General features: G+C 30.1%; 1 protein-coding gene across 1 annotated transcript; it reads left to right on the top strand.

Moving 5' to 3' along the window:
• The first annotated feature begins 9,266 nt into the window (after positions 1 to 9,266).
• LOC118050237 (uncharacterized) lies at positions 9,267 to 10,575 on the top strand. The gene is made up of 2 exons (XM_035060510.2): positions 9,267 to 10,022; positions 10,387 to 10,575. The coding sequence occupies exon 1, from the start codon at positions 9,357 to 9,359 to the stop codon at positions 9,996 to 9,998; it is 642 nt and encodes a 213-aa protein (XP_034916401.1). The 5' UTR covers positions 9,267 to 9,356; the 3' UTR covers positions 9,999 to 10,022; positions 10,387 to 10,575.
• Positions 10,576 to 11,864: the final 1,289 nt, after the last annotated feature.

Genomic DNA, 11,864 nt, shown 5'->3' with positions numbered 1-11,864 from the left:
TTAAGAGAAAAAGACAGTTTTTCCACCAACCTATGAATCATTGGATTTACTTGTTGAGTCAGGCTGATGGATGATGAATCATTGAGTTGACCAGCTATGAACAAGGCTTCACACCCCTTTTAGAAGAAAAGGGAAGAGGGAGGAGGAGAAAGCGTATAGCCCTGCAATGGTTGTTATTAATTTGAATAAAGGATCGATATCAAACCCTTCAATTTCAAAAGCTGCGACCTGGCTTTATATTCATCATATCCCCGCCATTTGTAGATAAATATATTGTTCAATTCAGTATATTAATCTTTCTTCTTGCATGTATTAAAGCTCGATAACAAATTTCTACCAAGTTTTCACGTGAATACAAGGGAAAAGGAAAGGAAAAACGAGGAATTGCATGGTAAATCCATCGAACAGTTTTCTAAATAAAAAAATATGCCTCCGCTACTTCACAATTTTTGTTTTCTGTACTAGACTAATGGCTTCTTCGTTTATTATCCTCTCATAGAAGGTTATGGTAAACTAATAATTTGCAAATGTATCAGTTAGGGAATGAATGATTTAGCTAAATTTGATGAATAAAAACTAGTCTAAAAGAAAGAAAAAAAAGTCTTTAGACATTATCAGCACAAGTAAGCAAAATTTGTGTTTTTTAAATTTAGTATGGTTTGAAGGGTTGACTCAAAAAAAATTTAAAATTCAAAGTGAACCAATTCCTAATAAAACTAAATAAAAATTTGATCCAATAAATATGTTTGGCCCATTATGTGTTTTTTTATTTTATCATTTCTTTCATTTATTTTAATTTTCAATTTAATCCCTAAATTATTTTCAATCATTTATTTTTTGTATAACATTTGACCCTCGTTATTTTAATTTTTAATTTTCGTGATTAGGAATCTTGCTTAGTTAATTTAACACGTCTTGGCTGGAGTTTTTTTCATTGTTTTTTTTAATTTATTTAACTTTTGTGTTTTTTTCTTAAAAAAATTATTTTCTTAATACTGATTTTATATTGCATTCGGTAGATTAGTAGAATTAATTTGAGTTGACTTAAATTTTTTATATATTTTTTTTTTACTTTTATTATTTGATATTAGGTTATTAAATATTGAGTTTTGTAATTTTAATTTTTATAGGTTATCTTGATTTTATATTCTAGGTCAGATGCATTAAATTAATCTAGATTGATTTTTTCATTGCTAGGATATCTTAATTTATTTTAAAAAAAAAAATCGAGCCCACAAATTAATTTTATTATCATCAGGACATCTTAATTTATTTTAAAAACAACTTTGATTTGGCCCGCGGCACACCACGAACACCACTTTAGTACAATCTAGGCTTGGATAGCCAATCTGCTCTCATTCATCTGGGTCGATTCGATCATCTAATAACTTTTTCTTTTTTTTTGTTTAAGTCAGTCTTTGAAGTTGGGTACGACAATCATATGATATGATGGAATATATATTCCAAAAGAGTAACGGCTTCTTACAAATGTGACCTTTGCATGGCTAATGGGACGGAGTTCTGGAAGTGGAGAACTATTCTCTTTGACTTCCTCCATGTCTTTAAGAAGTGGAAGCAAATGGTATGGGTGGCATTGTTGGCCCCACCAAGAAAATAATCAAGTACCCATGCTTTCTATTTAATTGGAAAAGAATAAATTAATTTCTTGGTGATATTTAAGGAATTGCTCAAAAATTAATGTAATCCCATCATATTTCTTCTTTTTTATTATTATTTTCTTTCTTTTTAACTACAATAAAGCATAGTTTGTTTTTATGTTTGAAATTGTGTTTTGGTGTGTGTTTGGCTTGAAAAGGTGATTTTTTTTTCTAGATTTTTTTTTGTTTTAATGTCCTCATGTTAAAAATAAAAAAATTATTTTAATATATTTTAAGCAAAAAAACTTTTAAAAAACATTTTACAACACAAATTCAAACACATAATAAATTTTGAATCTTCCACTTGATTTGCCAACTTTTTATTTGATTAAATTTCATTACCACAAGGTGAGTTCAAGAAACATGGTGAAGCTAATAATAATATATATTTTTTTAATTTAAAGTTTTTGTTTACAATTTAGCAGGTTCAGTTTTAAAACTGTGTGTACATGGCCACCTTGAATAGTAACTTGGTGGGCTACGAGGCCGACTTTTGAATTTCGTTGAAAAGTAGGGTTCCCATTAGACCCACAAATATTATATTCCACATGGTGGTGGGCTAGAGGGTGTTTCATGCGTTTTAAAAATGTGTTTGGTATTAAAAAATATTAATTTAATATTTTGTTATGATATTAATGTGCTAATATTTCATATAAAAAAAATCTGGTGTTTTTAAATAAAAAAATATTTAAAAAAAAAAACACTATGCACCACAATAATAAATATACAACATTTTTAGTAGCGATAATTTAATATATGTAACATAAAGAACTAAGATTTGTACTGTATGCAACCCTGTAAAAAAAAGGCCCTAAATTAATGGAAGGCTCACAACGTGATGAAAGCATAGTTGTGATGTATTAAAAAAATAAAATGGATTTGGTGTGACATTGATGGACTTTCAAGAAAAGGTGAGCATGACTATGCATGTACTGGACTTTTGTGCCCCACTGTGATGTATTCTTGCACTCCAAAAAACATAATCCATCTCCCACCACATAAACTATAGTCCATGCATGTAACCAGCTCAACCAACCCTTCTCTCTTTTCTTTTCTTTATTATTAATCTAGGTGTTCAACCAATTTTTTACGGATATATATATATATATAGAGAGAGAGAGAGAGAGAGAGAAAGAGAGAGAGGAATATGAGCTTATTTATTACAATAAAAAATAACATTTTAATTAAAAGAATCTGTAATCATTTTACTGATGTAGTTGTTTTTGTTTTACATACAAGTGTTGGATAGCAACGGTGAATAAAAAATTCATAACCAATTTTTTTAAAAGGATTAAATATTTCACTTAAACAGGATTGGTGTAGTTGTAAGGATTGCCTTTCAATAAACCATGGCAGTTTCTAGGTAGTTACAATTATGGGCTATCCCTATAATGAAATCCAAACCCTCTTGGATCTCCCTTAATTTGATCCCAAAGAAAAAAAAAAAACAAATAAATCCTTTTCCATAAAATTTGAAATGTTTGCGTAGAATTTTCTTTTCAACCTTTTTGAATTTTGAGTCCCAAATGATAATTATTGTGAAAAATAAACTTACACCACACATACATGATGATTTAAAATACCATAATATTTCTATATCATAGTTATGTCGACGAGTTTCGTTAAATTACTAATAATTTGACCGGTTCAAATAAATTTTGTTGATCACAAGTGGTGGACGGTTCAGCTACAAGTCAAAAGATATGGATGCATGGCTCTAGACAGAAAATAGAATGCACAGAGCCTTTGCTGGCATATATATATATATATATATATATTCATGTTGTTGAAATCTAGTAAACAAAGTTTTTATGGTTATAAAGACAGCTAATCTACTTAATTATGCTACAAAAATAATTAGCCGAACTGCATTAAAACTCGCAACATGGAGGTCAAACAGAGGTTAAGCTTGGCTGGATTATTTGTTTACACGAATATAACAAGAATTAATTTACTAATTAATCTCCGTTGTCATCTTTAATATTTTGTGGGCATCATTTGTGGCTGGAATTTAAATATTTTAACAACGGTTTTCAAATAGTTACAGATTATCCAGATTAATCTATGAGATCAGCTTGAATCTCTAATCCAAAATAAAATTGTTTTGATTTTTTAAAAAAATATGGAATGATGTAATTGTTTTTTAAAAATTAAAAAAAAACTAAAATAATATTATTTTAAATGATTTTTTAAAAAAAATCAATTCAAAAACAAACTTAACTTGAGTTAAATTCTATATCAACTATGCTTATAAAATACACAATAATGCTGCCATCATGTTCTTATTTTTTAAGCTTCCGAAAAAGACTTAAATATCCATGGTCTCCAACAACTTGGTAATGCTAGAATGAAAAGGCCAAGCATCAATCATTTTCAATTATATAATCCCTTTGTATTAAGAATATCCCGTATTTTAAAGAATAGGGATAGGGCTATATAATCCACATCATTGTCACAGCTGTCATGCTTCCCATTAACAATTTCACCCCTTCATTCATTTTTCTTTCACCTTGGAGTTTTCAACAGCCTAAGATATCATCTTCTTCGAGAGGCATTATCTGAGCAGGAAGCTACCGAGACCATGACTCGGCCGAGACTCGGCCATTAGGAAGCAGCATATTAAATCGGCTCTTCCTTCTTTTTAAATGTTGTTAACTAGACAGAAACATAATAAAAAAAGAAAGAAAAGAAAAGACTAGAAGGAAAGAGATAAAAGTGAAGGAAAACATTAAAAAAAATCCAAGAAAAAAAAATAACCTTGTAAATTTACAAAGTCCAACTTATAAAACACTAATTTAAAAAAGAATCAAGTGAAGAAATGAGAAATTGAAAGATAAAAAAAATTTAATTACTTTGTTTTTCAGTTGACGTGAGATTGTTACTTTATCCCGATTGAGGATTTTTACAATATCGATTCAGATTCAATTATAAATTAATTATATTATATAAAACATTGAAAGATATAACTTTATTATTAATTTTAAAAATTTATATATATAAGTTAATAATTAATTTTTAAAAATTATATATTTATTTAATAATCTAGAACAGAAAAAAAAAATTAAAAAAATTGGCTCTGTCTTGACAGAGATCTCTGTCAGGTTAACAACTCGAATAGTGACAAGGTTAGGGACACGTACATGGTTGATGCAATTTTAAAAATAATTGTGGCTTCAATTTCTCCTACATAATTTTCGGACAACCAAATGTAGTTCGGAGTTCGGACAGGTAGTGTTTGACAGGTTATGGCCTAAACCAGACTGGTGAATCCACAGGACAAATTAGTGGCGAGGACTACGGAGTGACTAGGGTTTTAATGGCAGAGTGAGGGGTTGTTTGAAACACGGTTTAACCTGTATCCTCAAAAAAATTTATTTTTTTTTGTTAAAATTTAGTACAGTTTATATTTTTTTAAATTGTTTTTGATGTGCTGATATCAAAAATAATTTTTAAAAAATAAAAAAAAAATTTGGCATGTATTTCGATACGAAAAGTTATTTTAAAAAGCAACTACTACTATAATGTCAAACACATTTAATTATATATTAAGCGGGTGGGTTAGAACGGCCACGTTCGCCCCATTTTCATTTTCATGTAATTTACAAGTGCACGTAGATGGAGGTGGAAACGGAAATTTAGGATTGGTGGTGACAATGAGACAGGGACCGTTTCTAACGTGTTAACTCGTGTTTTATAAAATTTTATTTTTTTATTTATAATTAATATTAATTTAAAATTTTTAAATTATTTTGATAGGTTAATATTAAAAATAATTTTTAAAAAATAAAAGATATATATTTTCATATATTTTTAAATAAAAAATAACTATAATTATATTGCAAAACATACATGAAATATATAATTGAAAGTTTAAAAAGGCTATTAAAGATTTGTGAGGGTGTAAGGTATTCAAATTGGACCAAATTCTGTATGATTGATTGGTTCTATATGATTGATTAGTTCTAAATCCTGAACTCTATCTAAGGGGCTGTAGATCTGCCCTAGCATATAGATCCCTTTTTGTTTTTTTACTAGATGGTACAATCTTCAAATCCTTTATACCAATTTTCATGTATGGAGATTGGTTGTTTTTCTTGTCCGATGAAAAATAAACTATGTATATAAAGATTAAATAAAAAAGGTTAATTTCTTAACTCGATTTATAATAATCATGAAAAGAACATATTCAGGTCATGTTCTTGAATTTGTTTTTTTTTTTTAAAGCAATATGGAGTTGACAACTACAAGCTTTTTACATGGAAGATTAATTATGATAAAAATACCCTCGATTGAGTCATGCATGCAGGCAGAGTGCTTTAAAAAACTCCGGACTTGTAGTTTGATTCTGGCTGTGTTTTTAGCTAAACTAAACCAGACCAGACATTTACTTGTAATTAAAATCTAGTAAATCTTATTAGAGATCTGGAATCTCGTTTAATCTGGTCGAACTTTATCCAAACCTTACGTGATGAATTTTTTTTAAAATAAAATAATATTGTTTTTTAAAAAATAGTGTGCCTGCCCAGTAAAGTATTGGTGTGAATTGAATATCAGATAATAATAATAATAATAATAATAATAATAATAACAAAAGGTAAAAAAAACTTATGAGCAGAGGATGGTAAAGTGAGGTCTAATTAAAAACAAAATGCAAGTCACGGTCCTGGCTGGGCAAAGACAGTTGCTTCAAGACGTAGAAAATATCAAACTCTGACGTGGACTATTCAATAACAAAAGAGACGACGCAAGAAAGGAAGAAATTGTTAATCGTGCCGCATGCAACGCACTAGTTGATTACTTAAATGCCAAGACGAATGAAGTAGCTTGAATTTAGTCTAGGAAATCAGCAAGTTGTATTTAGACATGTTAGTTTCTGGGTTTTAAAAATATTTTTAATTTTTTAATTTTTTTTATTAATTTTAAATTAATATATTTTTAATATTTTCAGATCATTTTATATATTGATGTTATAAATAATTTTTTAAAAATAAAAAAAATATTATTAATATATATTTTAATATAAAAAATATTTAAAAAATAATTATAAATACATTATCAAACAAGCTTTTAATGTTGATAGTGAAATGATCATCAAATCATACAGCTAATTAATTAAGCCTTAATTATTACAAGAGTTCCGTACATAGATTGTCACCGTTGATTTCGTAGTCACATGTTTCAAGACATGGCACGCGGTTGTGCCCACATGACCATTATAATCAAGGGCATTGCTATTTTTCATGTGATTCGAGCTCAAAACTTTTAGAGCTAGAAGATTTTGAGAGTAGTGTGGTTTTTTATTAATATTATTTTAAAAATATATTTAAAATAATATTTTTTATTTTTTAAAATTATTTTTTATATTGGTATATTAAAATAATAAAAAAATACTAAAAAAATTAATTTGAAGTAAAACAATAAAATAAAAATCAATTTAAAAAAAATGATTTTCAAACATAAAATACAAATATGCCTACATTTTTTTTTTAGTAGAAATGCGGTTTTGACAAAAAAAAATTATTTAAAACTATTTTTTAGTGTTTTTATATTGCTTTTCTATACTGATATAAAAAATAAATTTTTAAAAATAAAAAAAATATTATTTTGATTTATTTACGAGCAAAATACATTAAAAAAACAGCTACTACCGCAATGTCAAGTACACTTTTAGTATTAGTTTAGTAATGTGATGATTTTTTTTTATATATATATAATTATCGAGATTATATTGAAAAGGCCATAAAGCCAATAGCTAAAGCAAAATACAAGGATATGGAAAAAAAAAAACTTGGGGAAAAAATAAAAAAAAATGATATACTACAGCAAACAAAAAAGAGACCATATGAATTTTTTTGTTACACCATAATTTGATGCTATCATAAGATCTTAAAAAGGTTATTTCCTGTATAAATAAAGTTTGAATCCAGGATACACAACCAAATAGCAACCCGATAAATGATGGTGGAGAAACAATCAAACAAACGTATATTCATCAAAAACAATTTTGTACCTCGACAACCAAATACCTTAGGTAATACTACAATAAATTAGTCTCCAAGCTAATGAAAATTATTTTTTAAAAGTATTTTGTAATTGAAATGCATTAAAATAAAATAATTTTAGGTATTTTTTATTTTTATTATAAATACATCAAAATCATAACAAAATATTTTAAAAACATTAATTTAATTGTTATGTTTGAAAAATATTCTAGAAGCAAATTCGACCACATTACAAAGTACAGCCAAAAAGTTTATTTGAAAGTGTGGTAGTAGTTACTTTTCAAAGTGTTTTTATTAAAAAAACACATTAAAATAATGCTTAATTTTTAAAAATTATTTTCGACATGAGCATATCAAAGTGATCTAAAATTATTAAAAGTATATTAATTTAAAATAAAAAAATTAAATTTTTTTAAAATGCTTTTCAAATACAGCATAAAAAATTGTGGTTGGAAAAAAAAAATCCATGTTAAATCTGGTGGAGGTTTTGTAGTTCTCCCATGTCAAGTTCGTGGAAAAAAAAAAGGAAAAAAGAAAAACATGACTTACCTGTTTTGTGTATGTTTGATATGATGTAAAATAAAAACAATATTTGATAACTGATTATTATGTTATGTTTATAAATGTTTACTATAGTGAAATAGTATTTGGTTAGATTATATTATCGTGCTTTTGAGATATAAATTGTTTCTTTTTTAAAATGAAAGAAGAGATTATGAATATATTATGTTATGTTTATAAATGTTTACTGAATGCATATCAAATCTGTTATTGTAAGTGGTCACCCCGATTCAAAATCTAAATTTCAAGTTTTGACCAAACTATTAAGGTTAATTTTTTTTTTATAAATCAAAATAAAGTTATTTTAATTAAAAAAAAAACAAATTCAACAGGTCATAACCGGGTTTTACCGGGTTAATTAGATCATCAGGTCATACCAAATTTTTCATTCTTTTATTTTTTTTTTTCAACTTAGTCTAGATTCAATTTCAAATCAACTGGGTTTTGGATCGATACTTCAACATTGTTAGGTTTCAAAATTATCATTCCAACTATAATATACCTAACTTTCCATAATAATAATTAAAAAGAGAGCATCCAAGCCGGTGACCCAACACTTCCCCGAATTTAAAATTTTCACTGCCACCCTCAGTTTGGTACTCCGCTACTTATTACCCGCCAATAATTTAATTATTAGGGAAAAAATTGGAAAGGTAAGGGACAGTTAAGACTTTTAGCACCAACACAACTGCTCTTACGATGGCAGTTTGTAATTTCCTATAAAAACCATTACATTCTCGTACTTACATAACTGACCGTTTCCCAAGACTTTACACATGGCAGCTTTAGCAGTTGCCCAGAAACCCTGATATCTAACAGCTCCTTTTCTCATCCTCTTCTGCTGTCCACGTCGCAAAATTCCAGTCGTCAGATCAGAATCTACACACCATAACTCCACCTTCTAGTTAAACCGACCTCATCTTAACCATAGTTAACTCAACTAACACAAAGCTGGACTCCCCAAAACACCCCTCAAACACCCATTATTTACACCCCTACCGTCGCCCCTCTTACCTATAAATTCAACCTTGGAGACTCGCTAGGTTTGCCAAACCAGCTACCCAAAACCCCTTATAAAAAAAAAAAAAAAAAAAAACCCCTCATCTTCTCTCATACAAGCTCTTCTTCTTCAACAATGGCTGCCGGTTCTTCACGGTCAAAGAGATCAAGTGGTCCTGTATTACGCTCTCTATCACCAAGTGGAAGATTACAAACACACAACAATTACAGTCTTTCGTCTTCTTCATCTTCTTCATCAGCTTCTGCCTTTGCATCCTCAACAAGCTTAAGTTTCTATTCTCCACCATCCGCATTTTTTCAGAATTCTCATCAGCGATCAGCGTCTCCGACACGCGTCAATCTTTACTCATCATGTCCTCCTCTTTCTCCTTCTTTTCGTTTCTCTATTGACCGATCTACCTCTCCTAATCGGTCAATATCCGTTTCGAAAAAGAATCACAGCCATCCGATCTCGGCTCCGAAGAGGACCTGTATGTGTTCTCCTACAACACATCGAGGCTCGTTCCGGTGCAGTTTGCATAAGAACAGTTCGAGTTCTTCTAATCCGGCGATGTTCACTCCTCATCGTTTGAATATGAGGCGATCCGCGATGACGAATTCTCTGGTTAGAATCGGTGGTGTTGAAGGCGAGTGGGTGAAGAGAGCGTTGACGGCTTTGATTAGGCCTTCATCGCATCAGCAACGGAGGCGGGGCGCCTTCCAGCCGCGGCAGAGTCGGTTATCAATTATGTCTAAAGCCGGTGATGAAATTTGTTGATTTTTCCGGCGGTTTTAACCACAGGTTGGTGTCCTTGGTTTCTTTCATTTTTTTTGCGGTCAAGGTGTGCATAGCTGCGTCAACTCGCTCTGGACCACGTCGGATCGGCGGGGTGGACACTGTTGCATAGATCTACGACGAGTTTGGGGCTGAGTTAGCTCGGATGAGTTAGTTTTTGTGTTGGACTTTTGTGAGAAGAGAAAATCATTTTTATTGTACATATCAATTGCCATGGAAAGAGATTTGAGACTTAATTTTCTAAAACCTAGAACCTAAAATTAAAAATTATAATTATAATTAATTGTTAGAATTTAAATCTAAATCCTTATAATTAAGGATTTAATTAATCTGATTCTAAAATTTTCGGATGGGATTGTGGTGTTTGCAGCGTTATATTTGCCGTTTACCACCGTTCCGTTCACTCATAGCATTGGCCCGTTACTCGTCGCCCGTTACGTGTGCCGTTACCATTCATCAGTTGCGTCGTGTTTGGAGCGAGGTATATTCTTTCTATTTTCTTTTTTAGTTATTTATTTTTATTTTTACTTTTACTTTTTTATTAATTGGTGCAGGTATGGATTCGCCGTGGCGTTTTGGCCGGGACTTCAAAATTTTTGAAGATTTGAAATTTAGTTTTGCCTTTGCTTAGCGGGACATCTATGGAGCGGATTTGGAGATTCCAAAGAAAATTAAGCAAGTGGTCATGGACTTAATATCAAAATAAAATAACTACGGAAATTCTTAAATAAGGAAAATCAAGTAATTATGACAATTCTCTAATAATAATAATAATGTCCTTAAAAGTGAAGGGAAAAGGGGGAAATGATTACTGATTGATAGCTGTATACAGCTGTCTCAATGTGTCTAAGCAGAAAGATTTAAAAAGGGGAATATTCTGGGAATTTCAGAGGATTTTAAAAAGAAACTAATTTGGAAATTTCAAGGAAATAAGAAGAAAAAGAAATCTCTTGGTGGTCTGAGTGGCAAAATCATTCGAATGAATAATGTTGTTTTATCTTGAATTTTAAAATAAATATCATTTTTGTTATAATATTGAAGATTTGGCCAAAATAAAAAATAAATAAATGACGAATTTGAAAGAGGAGCAATGAAACGTGCGCCTCATACCTAAAAGGTGATTGATACTCTTGTCAACTATGAATTTTGGGCTGAGATAACAGGGCATTTCTCATTTTCTAGACATGGAAGCAAGGAAAGGAGGAAAGAAATAATATATTTTTATTTCTCACATTGTTTCTTTTCTAAAAGAAAGGAAGATATAAATGCTCAAGAAAAGATGCGCGGGGTGTCTTGAATCTTGATCACAAAGCTTTTAAAACGTTGTATTTAAGCCGTTGGAAGGTCCATTTCATATCATGACGTGTCCAAGTGACATCTCACGCTCCAAATAATTGAAAGCATAGCATGTTACTTGTGTGCAAAGCATGTGGGCTGACATGATGGCGCATCTGAATACAACTAAACATGAGGGTCTGGTATTTATTGAAGATTAATTTGGTATTTATAAATAAAATAGCTGGATTTTCCTGTTCGGTTCGACCCTGGCGTTCATAGAAATTTCTTCGCATCGATTTTGCCTGATAGGTTCTAGTATTCTTCATCCGAAGCTCCGCATTCCATCGTTTCACCTCCCGTGACTGTAGGTGAGCGACTGTGTTCGAGATATCATGGTAGGTGATTGAAAATGATGGATGAGAATTCTAAACTTGGCTAAACACATCCTCGTCAACCGGACAAAAACCACGATCTCCCTAGCTCTTCTAGAAACTAGGTTTGAGTGTTTGTGTTAAAGCTAATCAATTGAGTTTGTTTATTTGTTTTTATATATATTATAAACCCAATTTT

Source organism: Populus alba, chromosome 6 (assembly GCF_005239225.2).
Source record: "Populus alba chromosome 6, ASM523922v2, whole genome shotgun sequence".
In the NCBI taxonomy this organism is placed as follows: Eukaryota; Viridiplantae; Streptophyta; class Magnoliopsida; order Malpighiales; family Salicaceae; genus Populus; species Populus alba.
This window is presented reverse-complemented; position numbering and strand designations above follow the sequence as displayed.